Source organism: Meriones unguiculatus, chromosome 1 (assembly GCF_030254825.1).
Source record: "Meriones unguiculatus strain TT.TT164.6M chromosome 1, Bangor_MerUng_6.1, whole genome shotgun sequence".
Lineage (NCBI taxonomy): Eukaryota > Metazoa > Chordata > Mammalia > Rodentia > Muridae > Meriones > Meriones unguiculatus.
The window spans coordinates 93,652,196-93,676,773 of NC_083349.1; the positions used below are offsets into that span (position 1 = coordinate 93,652,196).

Consider the following 24,578-nt stretch of genomic DNA (forward strand, 5'->3'; position numbering starts at 1 on the left):
TCCTATGTGTGGGGACCTAGGCACAAAACCTGTGTGGGCTCAGGAGCGAGGCAGGAAATCATTTAAAGTGTCCATTCTCCTCTGAGTTAAGTAATACATATTCATGGATTCATCACAGAACCCAAGTTGAGAGGGGATGGACAGAGAGAGACAAAGTGACAGAGACAGAGAGACTCAAGGCCACTCAGAACCAAGCATGAAAATTAGAAAATCAATGGCCAATTGTTACACTCCCTGCAGCAACAGAATTTAGGTGGCTCAGTGTGTGTGCCCAATTCAAGAAGCCCTCTGCTTCCCTTCCTGCCCGAAAGTACAAATGTGCATATGCACACTCGTGTGTATGTGTGCACTGGTACATGCGTGTGCCTTTGAGGGGATGCAAGTGTCCCTCTGCCTATCTGTCTCTGCTCCAGAAAAGACCGCCAAATGAGTAGTTTATACTGGAAACAGCCCGGAATGTCTGACTACTTATGTAGCTATGTGCTGTATGGCCTCTTAATTTGGTCCTCATTCCAAATGCATGACACGTCCTTTTGACACCTTGAAGAAATGTTTCTCAGATGGCAGGCTGGGCACCACAGCTCCAGGCTGCCAAAGGAAAACACACAGCTCTGAAAATTAAAAGTGATTTAGATCCTCCTAGGAAATGCCTTGCTTCAGGCTACTTGATGTGGTCATTTATTAAGTGGCTTAATCAGGAAAAGGAACTCAGTCGCAGAGCAATTAAGTCCCTTTCCGGGCACTCCTGAGTCCCCTGTTGATGGGTGTGGAATGTGTTCATGATATAGTCTCTCCAGAAGAGAACTGATCCCTGAGTTGGATAAGGGTTCAGCTGCTTCTCGAAGGAGACTGTTGCCTAGAAACATACCTAAATCTCTGGGTCTGGGGAACTCCCCTTTGATGGAAGCCAAGATGTCTTTGAGCATGGTTTCAATTGCCCTACAGTGGGAAGATTATAGTCACAGCCTGGCAGGATCTGAAGCTCTGTGCTGTCCTGGCCCAAGCCTGTCCTTCCCCTGCCAAGGAAACAGAGAGAATGTCAGTACTCAAGGCCACACACCTTGACTTTGGACTAACACCCAGGACTCCTTTCTTGAAAGGCCAGACTCTTGACTAAATTAGAGAGGGGAAAGGATTCTCCAGGGCCCTATTGGGATACTGAAGGAGCATTCCAAAAAAAACGACCCCCCCCCCAAGAAGTAGATGTGAATCCAGTTAAAGAGCAAGGTCAAATGGACTCAATATTTCCGTGCCAGTGTGAAAGCTAAATTAGCGTAATTTGTTCAGAGGTATTTATTCAGAGCCCATCACATACAGGCTCTATGTAAGAAGACAGCAGAGAACAGGGTCCCTACATAGAGAGGGATAGAGCGGGTCGAAGGAAGATGAGAGAGTGCAGGGTAAGTGGATGAGTGGATAGGTAGGAAAGGGCTGGCGGCGGGGAGGAGGAGGTGGGGAATGCGGAGGTTACCACTCTTCTATAAGCCCACATTGCAACTAAAATCAACTCTAATCAGTTATTCTGCTCCCAAAACTTTAAATGCACAGCCAGTCCTTCATAATCTGCACCTGTTCTGCTCCAGTCACTGTGTCTTAGTTGCCATTCTGTCGCTGTTGTAAAAAGCAACCTAAGGAAGGAAAAGGTTTGTTTCATTTTACAGGCTTCAGTCCCTAACTGAAGGGAATCAATGCAGGAACTCAAGGCAAGAATTCCAAGCAGAAAACCAGGAACAGTGGTTGCTGGCTTGCTCACCCCAACTCAGGCCTCCTTTGCTTTCTTATACAACCCAGTACCATCTGCCTAGAGATGGCACCACCAGCAAAGGGCTGGGCCTTCCTGTATCAACAATCAAGACAGCCTTCCACCAACAAGCGCAAAGACCAATCTAATCTAGGCAATCCTCTCCCAAGGCTTTTCTCTCAGATGACTCTGGGCGGCGTCCAGTTAACCGTTAAACCTAACTCGAATACAGTGTCTTTTGCTTCAGTTCTCATTAATCTCAACACAGCACCCCCTCCCCCAGCACTACCACTAATGAAAACCATCGATGCCCCTTACCCAGGCTCACACCTCCTCCTAAAAGATCACCCCCACACACACCTACCCTCCTGCACCCAGCACTCTGCTTCTTCTGATCCTTCCAGCCAGCACCCCCTCTCTACACCACACCTGTCTTGGCATGCACCTAAGCACTAGAATTGGACTGTGCCTGTTAAGATAGCTATATCTCCTCATCCTCATTAAACACTCAGGTCATCCAGGATAGACATTGTCCTCAACCCTCCAGTGTCGCCATAAACTAAAGCGTGTGATTGGGCACACAACAGATGATCACTAAAGACTTCAAAAACACCATCCTATCTGGAAGACACAGGGATGAGGGGTCCCCAGAACCTGGCTGGGATTCGCCCCTGGGGAATTGAAAAGCCTCCCTTCTCTACTCTCTGTTACCTCGTTGGAGGCTTCCCTAAGGAAGCTAAAGAACTGAACAGAGACTGGGGGATGAGCCTCCTGGGGTCCTTTACCGCACTGTTCTGAGTTAGCAAATGACTCGCAGTGAACATCTGTTCTCATGCCGGCATTCAGGAGAGCACCGAGGGCCCAGCTGATGCCGCGATGCCGCCTCGCCAGGCTCAGTTCCCTGCCAGACTAAATCAGGGCACCTGAAGTGTGAACGGCCCAGCTAACCCGACAAGCAGTTCCAGACAGAGCTCCCAGGCTGCCTCTCTTTCTCCCTGATGTCTGCCTGTAGCATCTCTCCACAGAGGGAAGATGAGGAAATAGATGACTGAAGAAAGAAAGGACCTCTAAATACATGTTGATTCTTCCAGGGTCCGTGACTGATGTTTGTGCCTGTGCACTTTGAAATCTTATCAGAATAATATGTTTGAATTCATAAAATGTTCATGATGTTAAAAAAAAATTCATCGTCTGGTTGTGGTGGGGCACACTTTTAATCCCAGCACTTAGGAGACAGAGGCCCACAGATCTCTGAGAGTTCGAGGCCAACCTGGTCTACAAAGTGAGTTCCAGGACAGTCATGACTACACAGAGAAATCCTGTCTTGAAAAAAAAAAAACAACAAAACAAATTAATTATGTTAAATCAGTTTACAAAAAAACTGTCTTTAAATTGTGGTATAGCCATGTATGAACTTCTTTTTATGCTTCTTTGTTTGGTGTATCCTAGGCTAGCCTAGAACTCACTATATAACCCAGGCTAACCTTATTGTGTAGCATAGAATGACCTTGAGCTCATTATGCAGCCAAGGATGGCTTTGAATTCAAGGTCCTCTTGCCTCTGCCTCCTAAATACTGGGACTACAGGATGAACTAGTATATCCAATTTATGCAGACTTAGAACTACAGGTGTGGCATAGCAGTTAAGAGCACTGACTGCTCTTCCAGAGAGGGTAAGGGTTTAATTCCCAGCACCCACGTGGTGATTCACAACCATCCATAACTTCAGTTCAAAGGATCCAACCTTCTGAACATTCAGGGTTCCAGGATGGATATGGTACATATACATACATACAGGCAAAAACTCACACACATAAAATAAAATAAATAATCCTAATTTTTGTAGCAAGTCTAGAAAGTCAGAATATCAGAAGTGATGGGCATGACTACATCACAACAACTGTGCTGAATGAGATAAAAATACTTGAGTACTTGAGCGTGTCGCTCACTTTATTGTGGCTGCTGCCTGCATTCTCAGAAGGCCTCTTACTTTTCATTTTGAGGTTATAGAAAATGAAGGTGCCCTTTCCCCATCCACATTCACAGAAGCTTTGGAGCCCTGGGTAACATTGTCACAGAGGTTACACAATGATAGTGACATTGCCCTTCAAATGGTGAGAGCTCGTGCAAAAAAGCCTTAACCTCAAGTGCTGTTTGCCAGGCACTCAAAATCTCTCCATGAATGGTTGTCAGTTTCCTCTCCCCTGCCTCTGCTGACTGTGAGCTGTGGGAGAATCACTGTCTGCCTGCTTCACATCAGCTGGCTCCTAAGGTCAGACGTCTCTACAGAGGAGCTAGCTCCTGCTTCTCTCTTTGGAGTATGACTGTTGGCATGGGGACTCTGCAAGGGAGACCCGGGCAGGCTGGAAGCATTTGGAAACAGTTCACCCTTAGGAAAGCACCCTCCCTTTGACACCTGCCAGTTCTGAGGTGCACAGAATGGGAGATGAAAGCAAGTCTCCAAACTCCTGCCCTGGCTATATCCCAACGGTTAGAAAAGTCAGGACCACACCAGGAGGCCAGGTGAAGGGCCTGGCTTTAAAGCGTCACTGTCTGGCCCACAATGACAAGCTTGCCTGAAGATCAGGCAGGTAGGTCTTGGCTTTCCCTCTTCCATTTGTCTTCTCCCAAATCCCGGGCCAGTGCAGTCAACCCAACATTGCCATTGCTTAAAGCACAATGTAAGATAAAGGCCTCAGGTCGGACTCTGCTTCAACTCCCTTTCCCTACCACTACATTAATAAACTCTACAATCTATAGCATGAGCCTAACAATAGACCCCGCCTCACGGAGTTTTCAGGGGGTCTGTGAATTCCTTCTTCAAATGTGCAGATTTTGGTGTCTACACATAGTAAGCATTCAATTAAAGCTTCACGTAATTTACAAAATAACAAAAGAATCATTTTGGGAGCTGGAGTGAGGGCTCAGTGGTTAAGAGCACTGGCTGCTCTTCCAGAAGTCCTGAGTTCAATTCCCAGCAACTACATGGTGGCTCACAACCATCTATAATGGGATCTGATGCTCTTCTGTCATGCAGGCATACCTGTGCTCATATGTATAAATAAATAAATCTTTTTGAAAAAGCATATTTTTATTGAGCCTCAACTGAATATAGAAACACTGTTATTGTGTTAGATACGTTTCTATTTCTGTGAAAAACGCCATGCTCAGAAGCAGCTTGCAGAAGGAAGGGTTTATTTGAGCTTACAGTTCCAGACTGTTAAGAGTCCATGATGGTGGAGAAGCATAGTATCAAGTAGCAGGCATGGCTGCAAGAGCAGGAAGCTAAGAGCCGACATCTTCAGATGCAAGCACAAAGCAGAGGGAGCAAACCAGAAGTAGGGGGAGGCTATAGACTCCCAAACCCTTCCCCCAGTGACAGACTTCCTCCAGCAAGGCCACACTTCTTGGACCTTTCCAAACAGTGACACGGAAGTGTTCAAATTTCTGAGCCTATGGGGAACATTTCTCATTCAAAGCACCACAATTAGCCATTTCCACCTTTATTTAGGATAGGTAGAGGTAAGGAGAAAGAAATTATTTAATCCAGCAAATTATGAAGAGTTGTTAAAAAAAGGAAATAGAAACGGCAAACAGATTTGATATCTAAGGAAACTGACAATATTGACTAACATCTGATAATGATGTCTGCTCTTGATGAGAAGGGAGACCCCCTGGGGCAGGAGGATGGGACAAATGAGCGCAGAAAGTCTCCCATCCACCCTCAAGCTATGAACAAAGATGGAATTCATGTTCTAGGTATGAAGGTGCTGAGAGCCCCCAGGAGGCAAGTGCCATGCTGCAGCCCGTCCACACCGCTGATCCAGGGATGAATTCACATGTATGTACATGTGGGATGTCAGCTCTCTTCACACGCCAGACAGACCCCATCTAAGCTAAGAACCTTCTGTGGTGCTCTGACAATATGGCGAATGCCATGTGTTTCCCTGCAGCAGAACTGCATTTACCCTGCAGAGCCGTCTCTCCTCGGTTTCTCCTTTTAGAAGGCTGTGAGCCTCCTCAGGCACAGCGCTTGCTCCTCACCTGGCCCAGGGGTCGTTGTGAACGGCGGCATTGTCGCTCATGCTTCTCTTCAACAAGCATTCACTGAAGACCCACTGCATGCATGCCAATACAGCACGGCATGGACCACATACACTGCTCCGCGCGATAGAGATCCAGCCAGGAACTGATCAGGCCCAGAACTTATCCTCTGGGAAGGAGACAGGCAACAGGCAATCAGGTAGGCATGATGTCTTCACATGGTGGCTAGAGCTATGAAGAAATCAGGATGCATACATGCACCTAAGTGTGAATGGGGCTTTGCATGTTTTTATAGTGGGAAGAGAGCACAGAGGGCCAAGTGTGGTGTGAGAGCCAGGCAGGGATCACACGAGCCCTTGCGATCTTGCTTAGGACTTGTGCTGGGTGCGCTAGGGAACCACTGGGGAATTCTAACGTTACAGCGTCGTGGCCCATTTGGGAAATTGCTGGAGCGGCTGGAGAAAGTTGTGGGAAGGAACCAAAGCTGGGAAGTCACATGTTGGGCACCAAGCCAGGCCCGGTAACTCCATGATGAACAAGACAGTCTCAGGCCCTGACATTGTGGTGCTCTGGGTCTTAATTTAGGGTTCCCTGCCTCTGAGGCAAATGGTGGGCTGAAGCACCGAGGGTCCCAGAGCTCAGAAATGGGAAATAGCAAAATTTCCTCTTGCTCTTCCAGTCACTACATAGGCCTGTCTTTACCTTGTGGGTCTCACCTTGTCCCCTCAGATCCTCTCCCCTAATTATCCCTGCAATCCAAGGTCCTCATCAAGGCCACCTCCCTCCAAAAAGCCTTCCTTGCCCACCAGGCAATGTTCGCCCTTGTCACTTTTAGGCCAGAGTCTGATGATAAGTAGCTGATGGATGTCTTGTTTCCTTCTGCATCATAAGATTGTCATTGTTAGAAATAGAGATGCAGGGGGCTGGAGAGGTGGCTTAGAGGTTAAGAGCACTGGCTGTTCTTCCAAAGGTCCTGAGTTCAATTCCCAGCAACCACATGGTGGTTCACAACCATCTATAGTGAGATCTGGTGCCCTCTTCTGGCATGTAGGCCCACATGCAGGCAGAATGCTGTATAAATGATAATAAATCTTAGGAAAGAAAGGAAGGAAGGAAGGAAGGAAGGAAGGAAGGAAGGAAGGAAGGAAGGAAGGAAGACAGAAATCGAGGTGCAGCTCGGTGGGTAGGGCATTTGTCAAACGCATGAAGCTCGGGGTTCAGTTCCTAGCACTGTATAAACCAAACATGGTGGCACATGCCGATAATCCTAGCATTCAGGAGATGGAGACGGAAGAATCAGAATTCCAAGGACATCCTCGGCTACATGACGAATTAAAAGCCAGCTTGGGCTACATGACACCCTTCCTAAAAGAGAAGAGAAACAATTATCATCATTGGCCCTTTTCTGTTTCCTAGACAGTGACTTTGATTTGCATGGACCTGGACCTTAAGTCAAAGCACCTTAAATTTTCCTGTTTGTATTGATGGGGGGTGGGGAGCGTGTCTGTTTCACTGACCAGAACACATGAGCTTAGGTTGAATGGAAGGACTGTTGAGCACTGTCAGGATTGATGTGGGTGATATGTGACCCTCTGCCACGTCTCAGATGAAATACAGGCTCAAAAAAAAAAAAAAAAAAGCTGCAGATTCCTCATAAAAGCTCTCGGCCCCAGCCACGTGCCGCAGTAGCCACAGAGATTATAACACATTGAGAGCACAAATTTTTCCAATTAAGAACGCATGCTATTCAGTAACTGAATTTATTTACATTTTCTACTTTCAACTTCCCCTCTTACCACTTGAGAGGCCCTCCCCTGAAGCCATGGCTATAAATCATGACTGAAGCCCCTTCTGAAGGACTGACTTGAGAATCCAAAATCATGGAGTGCATTAATGGTGAACTTGCCACTGTCGTGACTTCAGGAATTACTTCTACATTTGAACATACGTACTCATATGTGCACCTTTGAACTATAAGCATGATAGATTAATGTGCATCCACAGGCATACATGTAGGGACAGGTAGCTGACTGTATACATGTTACTTATATGTGTCTTCATGGATATTTCTGTTTAGTTCTATGTACATTTGTCTGTATGTATGCACGCATGCACCTCTGTGTCCTTCTATATGCCCTTAAATGTCTCTCAGGGCTACTGAATATACTGCTTATGTCTTAACTCATTTTCCAAGGCTGTAACACAAATGCTTGAAACTGGGTAATTCATGACGAAAAGAGGTTTTGTATGTCCTGATGGTCCAGGAGACAAAGCAGTGAGTGAAGACAAAATCTGAAGGCCTGCCTTCTTCAGAACTACCCACTTGTAAGCTAACCAATCCAGTCCTGTGACAGCGTGAGTCCTGGGAGAGAAGTGCCTTGAGCTTCAGCCCAGCCCCAGTGTCCTTCAGCTTCTGTGCGTCCACCCACTCTTCAGTGGTCAAGGCCAGTCACACAGGCAAACTCAAGGCCAGCAAAGCTGGGATTTGTGGAGCTCCTCCAGGAGCATGAGCAGCTGAAGAAGGACAGTTACCAGAGGGTGGAAGGGGACATGAGCTGTAAACTCCAGGATGGCAGAAGCCTGGGGTAAGAAGTGGGCAGCATGGGGTGACTACCTGGACACACATGAAAAGCTTACTGGTTAAGGGCCTCATAAGCCATGCTAGAGCCCACATATCATCCTGGGGCTGGTGGGTGCCATTGGATGAAACACGGAAGTTTGTTGTTGATGTTGCTGTTTTGCATTCAGTCTTTATTTATTTTTTTGTTAATTAATTTGCTTTACATCTTGATCGAAGCTTCTCCTCCCTTCTCTCCTCCCAGTCCCTCCCTCTCACCTCACCTCCCCCTATGCCCACTCCCTTTCTTCTCTGAGAAGGGGACAGCTTCCATGGATAACCCACCTTGGCATATCAAGTTGTAGTAAGACTGGGCACATCTTCTATTGAGGTTAGACAGGGCAGCCCAGTTAGGGGAAAGGGATCCAAAGGCAGGCAACAGAGTCAGCCCCTGCTCCTGCTGTTAGAGCTCCCACATGAGGGCCAGGCTGTACATTTGTTACATATGTGTAAGGGATCTAGGTCTGTCCCATGCATGCTCTCTGGTTGGTGGTTCAGTGTCTGTGAGCCCCTGTGGGCCCAGGTTACTTGATTCTGTAGGGTTTTTTTGTTTTGTTTTGTTTTGTTTTGTTTTGTTTTGTTTTGTTTTGTTTTGTGGTGTCTTTGCCCTCTCTGGCTCTTTTAATCCTTCCCCCTCCTCTTCCACAAGACTCCCCAAGCTCCACCTAATGTTTGGCTGTGGGTCTCTGGATCTGTTTTCATCAGCTGCTGGGTGAAGTCTCTCAGAGGATAGTTATGGTGGTTTCCTGTCTGCAAGTACAGCAGAATATTATTAATAGTGTCCCAGTGGGTTCTCTCTTGGCATGGGACTCAAGTTGGGCCAGTCATTGGTTGAGCATTCCCTCAATTTCTGCTCCCTCTTTATCCCTGTGCAGGAAAAATTGCAGGTTGGAGGTTTTGTGGCTGGGTTGGTATCCCCATTCCTCCATAAGAAGTGCTTCTTCATTATAGGAGGTCACCATTTCATGCTCCATACCCCCTATTGCTAGTATTCCTAGGAGGCTCAGCTAGGGTCACCCTCATAGATTCCTGGGAGTTTCCATGGTCCTAAATTTCTAGCTTGTCCTAGAGATGTCCCATCACCACCACCACTGATTCCAGTATTCCTTCCCAGTTCTCTCTCCTGTCATCCTCCCTATATGAACCCAGTCCCCCCCTTCCCCACCCCTACCACCTGTCTGCCCACCTGCCTGTTCCTTTGAGCATCACACTGACCGCTGTGGAAATCACCTGACCCAAAAGGTAGGTGTTCTCTGTCTCTCTGTCTCTCTGTCTCTCTGTCTCTCTGTCTCTCTCTCTCTCTCTCTCTCTCTCTCTCACACACACACACACACACACACACATTTGGAACAGTAGCAAAGACTGTTCTAACCAGAAGGGTGGTCAAAAGCAGTGAACACTGGGGAAATGACTCTTCAGAGATAGAACAGAGGTGCCCAGGGGCACAGAGAAAGGCTGCCATTCCAATGTGGGGGAAAGCAGCTGCCTTGATTTTCAGCTGTTTCTCAAGCCCACCTACCACCCCTCCCAAACCTGCAAGCTAGTCCTGCCCCTGCCCACTACCCCATTCTTATATGTTCATTATTTTGTTTCTTCTGCAATCTGAGTAGATTTCTGCAAACTATGCCCTAAGGTATCTTGACTAAAACACTATGCACGGACTCACCCTAACCCAATAGAAAAGAACTCAGCAGGGCAATGAGCAAAGCCAGGCCTCACAAGAAGCAGAACTGAGGATGCTGCCTCCGGCCTAGCAGAGGCAAACAGGGACTGAGGAGCACAAAACTCAGGAAATCCCAGGGGTTGGGGACTGAGGGACTGAGACTGAAGGAGGGCAAGGGATGACTTTTCCTACATAACTCTCAACTACAGAGAAGCCTCTAGACACTGGGTGAGAAGAGCATGATGGGAAGGCTTGCCAGCCTGGCAGCTTGGGTTTTGAATTTGGTGTGGCTGCATGGTGGGTACCCAGCTTCTCTGAGTCACAGCACCACAGCTGTGCCCATCTCACAGAGTGTTTGAGTGAGTGTGAAATGATGACACCTGAAGGACAGCCACCAAACTCTCCTGGTATTATTTCATTTGTTACAGAGGAGCTAAACTAGCAAAGCTTGGGGCTTACAGTGCAAGAAGTGGTGCCAAAGGTGGCATTCTGGGTACTATCTGGGTAACCTTGGTCAAGTTCTTAACCTCTCTGCGCCTGTCTTCTCATCTGAAAATGCTAGTTATACCCGCTTTATAGGATTATTACACGCACTAAACATTAGCATGGTACAATATCACACAAAATATTCTATTCATGAAGAACTCATTTTTTCTTTTTTACATCTTAATGGATATATCTGGCTTTATTTGAAGGCACAGGGGCTGATGAAGAAAATACAAAAGAAAAGGAGAGTGGACTCAAGTTATAGCCATCACAGTCCATTCATGGCTATAGAATGTTTAATGTAATCCTTTGTGCTCAGTCCTGGGAACGCCCCCAACAGAAGGAGCAACGTTGTCTCAAGCCCACAGGAATATGCAATGTCACGCTTACACACAGCTGTCTTTTGCTTTCTGAGAATTGTTCTAATGAGACCCAAATCCTGGAAACACCATCAGATAATGCAAAACATTTTGGCAGCTGAATCTCCTATTTGTCTCAAAACAGGGATCCAGCCATTTTGAATGCATTAGCTCACTTCCTCTTCCCAAACCCCAGGAGTTAGGTGTTGTCTAATGCCCTCCTCTCCCAGACAGGGAAAGCGACTTCTGATGATTACATTGCTTGCTCTTGCTTATTACTGAGCCACAGAGGAGACTCTAACCCAGTTAGCTGCCCCAAAGCCCACAGTACTTCCAAGTGTGGATGGCCAGCACCAGAAACACAGAGAGTCTCTCCTAAAACCCCCCATCTTCCAACCTCCCCTGAAAAACCTCCAGTCAAGTAGGTTTGGAATTTGTTGTTTGAAAAATAAATCCTTTTGACACTCAACCCGGAAGTTTGCTGAAATTCGATAGTCTCCACAGTGTCTGCAGAGAGCATGTTCCAAGACTCCAAATGCATGTATGCCCGAAATCCCAGCAAGTACTGAACTCTCTATGGACTGTTTTCTCATATGCAAACATATTATGATAAAGTTTAATTTATTTACGCACAGTAGGAGGTTAACAGCAATAGCATCTGATCACATGAAACGGGTATGACAGTATGTTTGGATAAAAGGCTATCATCATTATCCTTGTGCTTCGAGGCACAAATAAGGGTTGCTCGGGCAAAAGCTCTACAACATCACAACAGAAGATCTGGTGGTGCAGAGTTGCAGGGTGACTTGGGGCTGAGTGGTGTAAGCCGTGGACGTGCTGAACAAAGAGGGGATTCACAGCCGGGTGGGTCACAGCAGGACAGGAGCAGAGGGGTGTACACCATAAAACTGGTCAGTTCTTTATTCTAAAAATATCTATGTGGGGCTGGGAAGATGGCTCCGCGGTTAAGAGCGCGGCTGCTTTTCCTGAGCACAGGGGTCCAGCGCCTAGCACCCACGGGGTGGCTTACAACCACTCGTAACTCCAGTTCCAGAGTCTCCAACTCCCTCTTCTGGCCTCCAAGGGCACTGCATGTACATGCTGCTCTTACATAAATGCAGGCAAAACACTCAAACACGTAACTTTTTAAAATAATCTTTAAAAAAAAATGAAAACGTCTTTGCAATATTTTAAAAGTTCAGTTGTCATTAGTCATTGAAGCTAAGGATATTCAGAGGTTACGTGACACTAATTACATGCAATTCTGAACTCACTTTCACAATTGTAGACCTAGTGACAGTAGCCGCAATTATTAAGCACCTACTATGAACCAGAGGTTTACTGAGTTAACCTATAATCTCCCAAGTAGTTGCATTCAATTCAACAGCTGTTAACTGCTTGCTGTTGGTCTCCTAAACCCATTTTACAAATGAGCAAAATAAAGTTTCAAGCTTAAGTAGCTTACTCTCGGGAGTCAAGGGCCCATAGCTGCCTGAGGCCAAAGCCCACAGCCTCTGTTCCACACCCCTCACAATTCTGCGTGTGTGACCACCTGCTGGCGATGCAGCTCTATTAGGATGGCTGGGATGAAGACAGCCACTGCAAAGGGGCCAGCCATGCATGTCACCACAAGACAGAGGGCCACCTTGATGGTAGAAGACACTTATTTAAGGCCGGTTTTGACCAGTTCCCTCTGTGGCAGCTGCATCCCCCCGTGTCCCTGCGCTATCTGCCTTCCCCGGATTTCGTTTCTACCTACTTCATCAAAGTGTTTTTACAGCCCTCTGCATAAATCAATTAGTGCACATCATTCTATAAGAATTGGCCTGGGGATTTTAGTCTTAATTCAAAATGACAACAAGGTATTGGGTTTCCAAGGTAAGAACAATGTCGGCCTTTTCCAGGTCTCCTTCAAAGGGCAGGGCTTGGTGGGACGCCCTGAGTCGACACCAGCTGGAGGAGACTCTCTTCCGGGTGCTACCCAAACTAGGACTGCCAGCGGTAGTCGCCACCTGGAGGGAGGGTAGTCACTGATGAGCGGGGCTGATGCATTGTAATTACTGGTTAAAGAAAAAAAAATAGATACCACTTAAGAGAGAAATGCTGAGCAAGGAACCCCTAGCCCCAGACAGAGTTTCTCTGTAATGGAAAGAAGAAAAGGAAGAAGGGGAGGAAACACACACACACACACAACTCACTTCTTCCAGAAAATGTGACCTACCCTTTGCCTATAGAGAATGTTTGTAAGGAAACCGAGGAAATACAGGTCAAGTCAGCCTCTCCAGAAAAAAAGCTGGAATAACCGAGAAAACTCTCCTGTGACCCAGGAAAACTTGGTGGTGCTGTAGGCATGAGTCCTGACTTTTTAAGAGCATCCAGCCCGTGGCTTCTTCGGTCCTGAGACTCCAGGCCCCGATTCTGCCGCTCTAAACAAGAGGAGGGTTTTAATGAACGCGTTAGGACTAAAGCGAAGAGGGGGGGAGTCGTCGACCGGCCTACACCTCCCCAGCTGTTGCTGTCCGTCAAATCCCTGTGGTCGTTCAGGCGTCCGTTTAAGCGCGTCCCAGGAGCCCAGGTCCTTGTGTGGGGGGAGGGGGACGAGGTAGGGGGACGCTCCTATGATCTTGTGACCCCATCTGCTGATAACTGGTGTGTGTGTGTGTGTGTATGTGTGTATACGTGTGTGTGTGTGTGTATGCGTGTGTGTGTGTGTATGCGTGTGTGTGTGTGTGTGTGTGTGTGTGTGTGTGTATGCGTGTGTGTGTGTGTGTTTCCTCGCCGACACGTACCGTCTTCCTTTTCTCTTTCTCAGCCAGCCTTTAGGCGGGGCAGTGCTGCGAGGTTGGCCCGGAAGGAGCTAGCGATCTGTCAAGGCGCCGTCTTCCTCCTGCTCTTAGAGGCCTGGAGGGCGGGGAGGACTAAGTAAATCCACCCTTGGACCTGAACTTGGGGACTTGACGCGTGGCGGCGCTCGCGTGGTGTCCGCAGCAGACCGCCCGGGAACGCACAGTCACCCTCCTGTCCCGCGGAAAAAGCACCCCGGGGCCCGGTTCAGCAGCTTCCTGAGAAACTGCACGAGCCGGCCCCTCGCCGGATGCCGGGCCCCCTGCGCCCGCGGCCCCCACTCCGAGCGAAGGGGCCCCGCACGGGGCGCAGCGCCGTCGGAAGGCGCACCAGGCCTGAGCGGCGAGCGCGGGCGGGGGCCGGCCGGGCATCGCAGGGAGGCGGCCGGGCCTGGCAGTCGCCTCACACCCCGCCCGCTGCTGGCACCTCCCCGGCGGGTCGGCGGCCTTGAGGGCCCCCAAAGGCGCTTCGAGCCCCGGCGCTTTCTCTTTTCGTTTGCACAAGATCCCTGGTGGGGCCGCGGCCTCCAAATCGTTTTCTAAAGCCGAGCCTCCAGACTGCCCGCGTGGGTCTCTGGCCCAGGGCTCGCAGGTCAGAGACACAGATCCCCTGGGATCCGTGCTGCCCTGATCCTTGGGGCCTGTTACAGTCCCGGCCACGTGCGGCGCAGGCGACAACGCGGTTTACTCCCCTTCCAGAGTGAAGTCACCGGAGCCCAGGGCCCTTGCCTGGGCTCAGGGTGCCGAACCGTTCGGCCAAGTGCTGGCGAGCAGTAGACCAGCACCTGACCAGTTCCCACGCGCTGAGCGACACAGAAAGCCGCGGGGTGTCAGAGTTTGCACATGCCACAGCACTTGCGAGGACACGGCAGAATTGGCGGCTGCCAGAGGCCGGTGGGTGGGAAGGCGCAGAGTCCGCTGTTGCCGCTGGCCCGCTTTCAACGAAGCGCACCGCTCAGGCCCAAGATGGTTGGGGAGAGTTGGCGGCAGAGAGAGAACAAGAGTCGGCGTCCAGCGGCGCACCCCGACCTGCAGACGCCCCATCCCCGAGCCTCGCTTAAAGCCGGAGTCAGTCCTGGAGATCTCTTGCAGCCCTTCAGAGGCTGGGGAGATAAAGATTGGGCTCGCGCGCAAGCTCAGCTTCCCTGACTGGGGACGAAGGACCCGGTCCCATTGCTTCTCTATTGAGCCACAAGGTTTGCCCAGAGCCAAGGTGTCTTGGTCCACTGGCCTTGGAAATGCGCGGCAAGTCCTTTCTTCCCGGTGGATCATCTGATTTCACTTCGAATGCCCCCAACCCTAGCCGAGAATGTCCTTGGGACACCCATGGGGCCACGCGTGAGTGTGGTGTGCAAGAAGTCCTCTGGTCAGTGGGTGCAGGCGGCCTTCGGGCTGCCTCCTCCGAGCTTTCAGCCCATTTCCAGGCGTAAAGGCCTTAGACCATCCCTGTCCGAAGATTTGGGGCAAAGAAATCCTGTCGGCTCACGGAGCATACCCAGAAGTGCCTTCCGGAAAGTCCGATGCTCCCAGGGAACTCTGCAAGGCAGCTGGGAGTGCAAGGAGACATTTCAGTGAAGCGCAAGTTCCCAAACATTTACAAAAGTTTCTTCCATTTTGGCCATAACCGCCCCCTCGGGGGGGGGGGCATGCAGGGGGATGGGTAAGGCTGGGTGAGGGGAAACCGCCCAGGCGGAGGTCAAATCGAGACCCAAGGCCCTTGACACTACAGGAGGTGTCTCAAGCAGCTGCTCTAAGTGATGGGGCTGAGGGCTGACAACCTCTGTTCTGTCCTGTAGCAAATTCCGCAAAGGAGGGGCCAGACAGAGACCGCGGGAAGTGGAGAGACCCTCGCTGAGATTCTAACCTTTTTAGGGCAGGCATCCAGCCAGGCTCCCAGCTGCCAAGAGGTTCTGGCCCAGACCTGCTAGGACTGGTTTGTGACAGAGGTGGAAGGAGATGATAACTGATGTCACGTCACGCTCGCGCCTTGGGTGACAGGACTACAGTTTTCCTGTGCTTGCTTGGTAATGGCTTTCCATCCGGCACTCTGGGTGGCAGGCTCCTGATCCACTCTGCTTTGTCTGCTGCTGAGAGACGCCTGTCGGCTCCAGGCGGAGTTGGTGGTTGAGCTGTGCCATGGGGAGGTTCACAATTGTGGGGCTCCAGAAGGACAGAGAAGCTGCAATTCTGAGGCTCCAGGAGGGCAGAGAAGCTGCCTGCTGCGAGGATTGTCAAGGCCCAATCCTGGGAGAACCCCCCACCCCCAACAGGGAAAGCTTCAAAGGCCCAAGGAGGGGCAGGTTTGTGGCCAAGCCATGGCTGGGGTCGCAGAGACCATCCTTGGCAATGTTAGCACTCTCACACCCACTGAAGGCCGGCACTGGGGTTAAGGGCCTCACTGAGACCCCAGCTAATGGTGAAATAGGTCCAAAGTGACTGGCTGGCCCAGCACCCAGCCAGGTGTGTCTTTCCTTCTCTGGCCTTCTTTTACCAAAAAAGTATTTTGGCTGTGACCAGAGCTGGGAACTGCCTGTCAGCTGAAGAGACCCCTGGAAAGGGTAAGTCCGCCATTAGTAGCAAAGTATGCTGGGGGACATCCTTGCAGTCTGGGTAACAGATTTTCCAGGTTTCCCAGGATGCTCACAGCTCACTGGAGGACAAATGCCTTGTCTTGGGTCTTTAGACAAAGTGGCCTGGTACACTAGGACCTGCTCTACCCACAGGGGAAGTCTACAAAGGTGCGGGAACTTACTCTCCTGGTGGTGGCTTGTGTCCTCAACTCTAGAAGACAGGCCTCGAGGAGCTGAAGTCTTAGGGAGAGCCGGACCACTCACTCAACCACGCTCGCATCGCCACCAAAGACTTTGGACATTCTGGGACAGAGGGGAAGTTTAGGGAATCGTGCTGGCTTCATAAATAAATGAATAAATAAATGAGTACCTTACTCATAAACAACTGGCAAAACCAAAAAAAAAAAAAAAGCTGGGGTTCTGGACTCCCCCATTTTCAGTATCTGTGTCTCCATCCCCTTAGAAAGTTTACAGGGGTGCTAACAGAAATGAGGCCTGGAGGTTTTAGCGTGTGATCTGTGCTGCCTCGAGTCTTGGCATTGAGAACGTCACTAGGAGCTTGCAGCCCGCAACAGCTGGGTGGGGAAAGGAGGACCGGACGTAAAATGGACAAGTCCGGCAAGAAAAAAAGCCCTGGACTTTTCAAACCCTAGAAAGCCTCAGTGCCCCCTTGTCCTTCCATTGCTCTTTTCTGCCAAAGGACCAGCACCACGTGTTTTCCCGGGGTGTTCTGACAAAGAAGCAAAAAGCAGGACCACCTCCTACCCCCTTCTCTAAGGCGACGGTGCAGGAACTTAGCTCTGGGTCTCAGGCCGCGGCGACCAGGAACCGAGGCCTGAAGTAGGGAGACAGGAGGCTAGTGGATGCTGCGCCCTCTGTCCCGCGCACCAACCATCGGGGAAGCGCTCCAGCCGCTCCCGCCGGCCGCCCTGGGCTCCCCCAGCGCAGCTGCCGGGCTCCGCGGCTCCTCGGCTTCGCGTCCCCTTCTCCGGGAGAGTCAACTTCCGTCGGGAGTTTCCCGGGCCCCGCGGGGTTAAAGCCTGAGTCCCCGCCTGGCCTGGCGAGGAGCGAGCCGCGCCGGGCGGGGGCGGTACGGGGGAAGGAGAGGCGGGGTCCTCCGGGAAGCGGATCCTCGGAGTCTAGCGCCGCCGCGCCCGCTTCTCCCCCACCTCCTCCCCTCTCCCCGGAGGACAGCTCGGGCCCCGGGTTTCCAGCATGGGGAGGGGGCACTGCCAGCTAGAAAAGCCAAGCCTTTCCCTCCCTCCCCGTAGGAGAACCCAGACTCTGCATCCCACTGACCTCCTCCCGGTTACAGCGTCTGTCTGACCGCTGCAGGCTCCGAGCGCCGGGGCGGCCCGGCCGGGCCCAAGCACCTGGCCAGGCCGGGCGAGCCGCTGGGTCGCCCCTCCCCCTTTCTTTAGGGGTCCCACATCTACACTTCTTCCCCCCTAAGGCTCCTTCCGTCCCCCTCTTTCCTTTTCCTGGAAGGCCCTCAGTGTCCTCTCCCACTCTCCTCCTCCCCTTCCCACCTCAGTCCCCTTTTCTCCGCGACCCCCTCCCAGGCTCCCCCTCCTCCGGGGTCCTCCTCCCCGTGTGTTCTTTGGGCGTCCGCCCCGTCAATCAGTGCCGTCCTGGGCCCCGGCCCGGCCCATCTCCGCCTCCCAGGCTCGGGGAGCGCCCGGGGCTGCCGTCTCGGCCGGCCTCCGCCGTGTGCAGAGCCGGGCCGCTGTGTGAGCGGAGCCGGCCGGGGGCTGGGGTGTGGGGGGAGCCGGCCGGGCGGCCGAGGCTCGGGTTACCCGTGACTGACAGCGTCTCCATGGCGAATAATTTGCCTCGACTATTGTCTGGCGCGGCCAGGCCCCGGGTCAGATAACCCGACCAATCAGGGCGCGGGCCGCCGCGCCTCGCGCCCGCTTAGAATAATATTATTAAAAAAGCTGCGAGCGAGCTAGACGGGAGGGAGAGCAAGCGAGCGAGCGGGCGGGCGGGCGGGCGGGCGAGCGAGGGACGGGAGGGCGGGCGGGCGCGGAGCATGCGGAGCGGCGCCCCGGGCGGCCCCCGGGCTCGGGCGAGGCGGGCGCGGCGGGCGAGGCGCGCGGGCGGCGGGGGCGCGGAGCTGCGCGGGGCCGGCGGCGGCGGCGGCGGGGGCGGGCGCGGGGCGCAGTGAGCCGGGAGGCGCCCGGGAGCCGGCGCCCGGCCGGGGGGCCGCCCGGGCCGGCGGGGAGGCGCCCCTATGCGGGGCCGCGGGGCGCGGTGAGGGCGCGCGCGCGCGCGGCCGCCACCATGTCCATGCTGCCCACGTTCGGCTTCACGCAGGAGCAAGTGGCGTGCGTGTGCGAGGTCCTGCAGCAGGGCGGCAACATCGAGCGCCTGGGCCGCTTCCTCTGGTCGCTGCCCGCCTGCGAGCACCTCCACAAGAATGAGAGCGTGCTCAAGGCCAAGGCCGTGGTGGCCTTTCACCGCGGCAACTTCCGCGAGCTCTACAAGATCCTGGAGGGCCACCAGTTCTCGCCGCACAACCACGCCAAGCTGCAGCAGCTGTGGCTCAAGGCGCACTACATCGAGGCGGAGAAGCTGCGCGGCCGGCCCCTGGGCGCCGTGGGCAAGTACCGCGTGCGCCGCAAGTTCCCGCTGCCGCGCTCCATCTGGGACGGCGAGGAGACCAGCTACTGCTTCAAGGAGAAGAGCCGCAGCGTGCTCCGCGAGTGGTACGCGCACAACCCCTACCCGTCGCCGCGGGAGAAGCGCGAGCTGGCCGAGGCCACCGGCCTCACCACCACGCAGGTCAGCAACTGGTTCAAGAACCGCCGGCAGCGCGACCGAGCGGCCGAGGCCAAGGAAAGGTACGAGTAAGTAGAGCGCCGGCGCCGGCTCCCCTGGTCATGGGAGGAAGGGGGGAGGAGGGGAGGGTTCTGGATTTAGCTGGACCCGGGGCTGCGTTGAGAACCTCTGTTGCAACCCAGTCCTGCTCTTGGGGCTCGCTGGAGACTTTGCGGCCGGGAATTTGTCTAAAGCGGGCAAAGCAGTGCATAAGTTCTCAATTAATTCCCTGGTCGCTTGTGGACTAGATTGGAAAAAAACAGAGAGGGCAGGGTATGGGCCTAAATCCCCTGCGAGGCAGGCGTAGCCTCGAGGCCTGACGGTCTTCGCAAGGCCTGGGGGATCAGGGGCTTTCTCGGACGTCACTTCCAAGTCAAAGCTTTCTTTTTAGGGGTCAGAGCTGGAATTGGGATCTACCTGGCATTATCTGGGCAATATCTGGGCAAGATTATTCCTTGTCTGGACATGAGAGCTGGGGGCAAGGGAGTTGGGAGTTGTCCCGCGTGGAAAAGACCACGAGATGAAAGGCCTCCCTCGGAGAGGAAGTGTCAGCTGTGGGAGAAAGGACACACACACACACACACACCTTTTCTGGCCTGCGGGATCCAGGGAGCCTTTGTTAGGGCTTGCCAGACCCTTGACCTTTCTCTCCTCTGGTCCTGCTCTCTTTGGTGAGGTAAACGGGGGATCGTGGAAGGGATAAGGGTTGTATTTCCTCTCGGGATCCAAGACGCTCGGAACTAACCTAACCCCTGAGGTTCCCGTGACCGCCCGCAAACCCCTCGGACTTGACATCTCCAGGGGGGAAACGGGTTAAGAGGACAGAATCTCTTCTTCGGGTAACAGCAAGACAAGACACCTGGGTTAGGTGGCGTGGGGTGATTTTGAATGGCCCCAGCCAGGGTGACAGATGAACAGGCTACGGTCGGGACCTGGGTGTTGGAAACTTTCAAGTTGTGCTACCCGTGGCGGGGAGGTCTCGCTCATTCCGCTGGAGAAATCAGACCAGCTGCTGGGAATCCACAAAGAGGTTTTACCCAGGGTTTCAGATACCCGGGGCAGGAGGTGGCTTCTCTGTGCCGGGTTCCCTCCCTTAGGCTGGCACTGAGGACAGGTATAGTTCCTGACCAGGCCCCATGTGGGAGCTGCAGATTGCGCCCCCTTGTCCTCTTGTTTCTGCTTAAGCCAGAAAGATGGGGGCTCTAACCATCCTGCCCTTCCTTCTAGCTTCCCCCCGGGGGGGGGGGGGCTGCTCTCCACACTGAGCCGCCAGTCACCTGGCTGAACTTTTCATTCCCAAAGTGGGATCTTTACGCCCCGTCACGTAGAGCTCACAGAGGCTGCTCAGTGTGGAGTCAGGGGCCTGTTCTCAGTGACCTGTCTGCAACCGGGGGGGGGGGGGTTCCCTCCAGCAGAGACGGGCAAAAGGAAACTAGGCCCGCGCTTCCCCGTGCTGAGTGGGCCCCTCAGCCAGCCTGGGCTCGCTGTGCCTGGAGCTTCTATTCCGGACATCTACCCAGCCCAAGCGGTTTGAAAAGTCCAGGTCCTCCTTGTTCCTCCACCTCCAGGCGTCCCGCTTCGGTGCCTCAGCTCCAGGGAAGGAGTGGGCCCGGAGACGGGACAAGACATACAGAGGGGAGGCCAGCTATGAGAGGGGCTTGTTCAGGGAGAAGACACGGGAACACTAGAGGGTTGACGCGTTGGGAGAATGACAGAGACACCCTTCAGCAGCCGCAGCGGCGCTGGCGTCCGGAGGGGGGGCTCGCGGTGGCCTTGGCTTCGCGCTGACCCCGCTCCTCTGCTCCTGCGCCCGCAGGGAGAACAGCGAGAACTCCAACTCCAGCAGCCACAACCCGCTGGCCTCCTCGCTCAACGGCAGCGGCAAGTCGGTGCTAGGCAGTTCGGAGGACGAGAAGACGCCGTCGGGGACGCCGGACCACACCTCGTCCAGCCCCGCGCTGCTGCTCAGCCCGCCGCCGCCCCCCGGGCTGCCGCCCCTGCACAGCCTGGGCCACCCTCCCGGCCCCAGCGCCGTGCCCGTCCCCGTGCCCGGGGCAGGCGGCGCGGACCCACTGCAGCACCGCCACGGCCTGCAGGACTCCATTCTCAACCCCATGTCTGCCAGCCTCGTGGACCTGGGCTCCTAGAGCCCTGCTCGCCTCCCGGCGCTTGCTTCCGCGCTCGGTGCGGGGACGTGAGAGGCGGTGCGGGAGGGCGGTGGACGCTGGAGTCTGCACCGGGGCCTGGAGGACCGGCCGCCCTGGCACACTGGGGCCGCAGTACCGGCGGCGGGACAGAGTGGACAACGGACTGCTCGGGATCCTTGAGGGATTCTTTTTTAACGACTTGCTTCTGAGATCCTTTGGAGGCCAGGGACCGGGTCTTAAGCCAGGCAAGGGAATAAATTATAAACAACCACCACCTTATTTTCCTCATCTCTTCTCCCTTCTCTCGCCTTTTTCTCCCTTCACTTCCCTTTCAGGTCTCTCATTTCTCTTCTTTTCACTTCTTTTCTTTCTCTCTCTTTCCCTCCCTCCTTGTTTTTCTCACATTGTACCCTCAGTCTTTCTTCCTTCTGGTTATCTATTTGAGTCCCTTCTCTACCTTTTTAAGAGTCCATGTCATGTGAAGGGAGGTAAACGTTCTGGGCCTTCGGTCCTCAAAGACTCTCCCCCTCTCCGCGTGAGCCTAAGGTGCCAGCTTTTGACTAATAAATGAGCAAGAAATGGCTGCACCCCAGAAGCACTAGAATATTCATTCTCCTCTCTCCTCTCTCTCTCTTCTCCCTCTCTCTTTCCCTCCCTCCTCTCTTCCCCACTAAGCTGGTTCTCCTGTTCCTCCTGGGACTGTGGCCTGAGTGCTCCCAGCCCAGAATGCCTCTGCAGCCGCCGCCTTGCCTGTTCCTTTTTATGCCCTCATGTGAATGTTCGTCGGGAGATATTTCTGCTTTTATTTTATAATAAAATTAGAAATCATAAATATATGGATATATGCCCGGAGGCCCGCTGGCCTCCCGTGTAACAGTGTCTAATTTCCCTACAGGGAGTGAGCAGGTCGGGGCAGTGATGCTCTAGTAGAGCCCTGGAAACCTGGGCCAGCCTCTTCCGACACAGTGTGTCTCTGGCAAGGTGAAGGGATGGGACTGAAAACTCGCAAACCTCTTTCCCTGGAGACCTTAGTTTCTTTTCCCTACAGAGCGTTCTTCAGAAACAGGGACCAGACTTCCAGCTCTCTCTCTCTCTCTCTCTCTCTCTCTCTCTCTCTCTCTCTCCACCCGAAGCCACCTCAAGATGCCCCCACCTGACGTGTCGAAGGTGAGACCTGCGTGCAGAGGTGTTTAATGAGTTTGGAATTGTGGAGTCTGAGAGGAAATTTGGTAAGTTTTCAGTCGGAATTAATGCTCCTCCGTGAGGTCGAAGTCACAAGAACTGGAAATGAAACTCCGGGTAGAATCATGTTACCCGTAGCAGCGGCTGAGACCTGGGTTCCCAGATCCCAGCCCTGACTAGCGACGGAGAACCGGTGGAGTTCCGGCAACCTGAGTCGGGCTGGCGCGGTGGATTAGACGCAGAGAGGCCGGCTAGCGGCGGGCGGGGGCTGCGCTTCCGAGCAGGTGGGCACCTGGCACCGGGGGTCCTCAGTACGGTGCGCCGCGATGGCCACCCTAGCTGTAAATAAATCTACAATATTGTTTTAGTCCCCTTTTGTCCAACATGCCCAGGCTGGTCCAGGCCGATCCAAACCAGGCAAGACTCAGGCTAAAGTCACGGCTTTTCAGTACTGATTCGCAATGACGAAGAGGGACCGCAAGGGCAGTGGAGGGGAAGAGGCATTTGTTGGGCGCTAGGACGTTTGGGGCCTTTTCCTTTCTGATCAAAGCAACACTTTCTGTTTTGACCATAAACTCAGAAAAACTCTTTTTTATCAAGAACTTTTTTTTATCAAGAATTTCTTCACCTATGACTCAGGGAGTTGGAGGATCCTACCAGTACCGGGGGCTACACCTTTGTAGCAGCCTGAACTTCAGGGGAACACACAAACCTGAGAAGACTCCTAGAGGCTGGATACCTCCACCCGGGCCCACACTCAGGGCCCCTCCCGCTTCTCCAAAGAGAAATCCCAATGGCAGGAGCATCCTTGGATCCTAAAATGTCTCAAGCGCTCCCTGGAACTGATTTGCTCTGGTCTGGCCTGAGCAGCCCAACTTCCTCAGACTTAAGGCGTGCAGCCTTAGCAGCTTCTGCCTGAAGATCTAACTGGAGAGTTCCAAACGGAGTTGCCCCCCGTCAGCTCACTTGGCCAGACTGCGTGGTGATGTCATAGCCCACACTTCTGCATAATCGCTTCGCTGGATAAAGAAAACCCAGTCGCCTCTCTATTCCAGCTCATCCCTCGTCCCACGCTCACAGGAAGCAGACTGTTAACTAGCACACAGAAAGGAAAAGAAGATGCACATTTAACTTTGGTTCCAGTCACAGTTCTCGAGAGGCTGCTCTATTCCACTCGTTTTGTATATCACCAAAACCTATAGCAATAATAGCCTCCCAGGGAAACAGACTGTCGCATCCCTGTTAACACCCACACCCAAATACAGGGACAAGCACCCGAGCTCTCAACATGGTGTCACACAAGCACTCTCCCTCCTGGATCTACGTGTAGGGTCATACACCAGTCTAGCATGTGTGAACTTGAACACACAACACAAGCTTACATCAAGCTTCCTCCACATCGGGCCTCTCCCCAAGAAATGTTAAAGTTCATGGCTGCCCTCGGCTGCCCCTGCCCACCCTGCAGGGTGAGCCGCTGACACCAAGGCAATGCTTTGTAGAGGGGCTTACTGGAACGGCCCCTGCACTACGTACTTGGTCCCAGAGCAGGAGATGAGCCCAGCCTAGAGGTGGCATCTGACCTTACCAGAGGTACTACCTCTCTAGAGTCTGCCAGAGTGGCATCCCTGCCCTAAGCTTTTGCATGCCAGTAGGAGGCAGGGGACCAGCTCTAAGGCGACATTCTGTAAAGTGATTTCAGAGCAGCTCAACTTACTGGGGTGCCCTTCTTTCATTCTTCCTCCATCAGCTAGCCTGGAAAATATGTATTTAAACGCTGTGGGGCGGGGGGAGATGCCGAAGTCTTCTGTATCCATCTGCATAAGCCACTCCTGGCTGTTTCCCTCTTCAGAACATGAGAACAGAATTTATAGACACTGAGGGGTCTCCTCAGGCTCTGTGGAACAATCTTCTTAGGGGCCATTTTCGGCTGCTTCTTATATCCCACCCCTCCCCAGCAGGTAAGGGGTTTTACCCTGGAACCTGGGACTATTAAGTGTCCCTTATTGCTCCCCTGACAGTGTCCCGAAGCAGGTACTATATCTATAGGACCCTGTAGTGAGAACATGGGTGAGGACATCAGGAGCAGGAGCCCACCTGCTCTGCGGCT

At 52.9% G+C, this 24,578-nt stretch overlaps 1 protein-coding gene and 1 long non-coding RNA gene across 7 annotated transcripts; one reads left to right on the forward strand and one right to left on the reverse strand.

Moving 5' to 3' along the window:
• Positions 1 to 10,749: 10,749 nt before the first annotated feature.
• On the reverse strand, positions 10,750 to 17,850 carry LOC132646268 (uncharacterized). 5 transcript variants are annotated; one of them, XR_009584384.1, is made up of 4 exons: positions 17,088 to 17,850; positions 16,505 to 16,625; positions 15,617 to 15,881; positions 10,750 to 15,299 (listed from the first exon to the last, which is right to left on the reverse strand). It is a non-coding gene; the product is annotated as an uncharacterized LOC132646268 (long non-coding RNA). The 5 variants fall into 5 exon arrangements; XR_009584382.1 differs by having other exon boundaries at positions 15,617 to 16,625; XR_009584380.1 differs by having other exon boundaries at positions 16,505 to 17,850.
• Positions 17,851 to 18,551: 701 nt separating this feature from the next.
• Positions 18,552 to 22,073, forward strand: Six2 (SIX homeobox 2). 2 transcript variants are annotated; one of them, XM_060363433.1, is made up of 2 exons: positions 18,552 to 19,171; positions 20,959 to 22,073. In XM_060363433.1, the coding sequence occupies exons 1-2, from the start codon at positions 18,606 to 18,608 to the stop codon at positions 21,287 to 21,289; spliced, it is 897 nt and encodes a 298-aa protein (XP_060219416.1). In that variant the 5' UTR covers positions 18,552 to 18,605; the 3' UTR covers positions 21,290 to 22,073. The 2 variants fall into 2 exon arrangements, with proteins under 2 accessions (XP_060219416.1, XP_021508626.1); XM_021652951.2 differs by having other exon boundaries at positions 18,552 to 19,165.
• Positions 22,074 to 24,578: the final 2,505 nt, after the last annotated feature.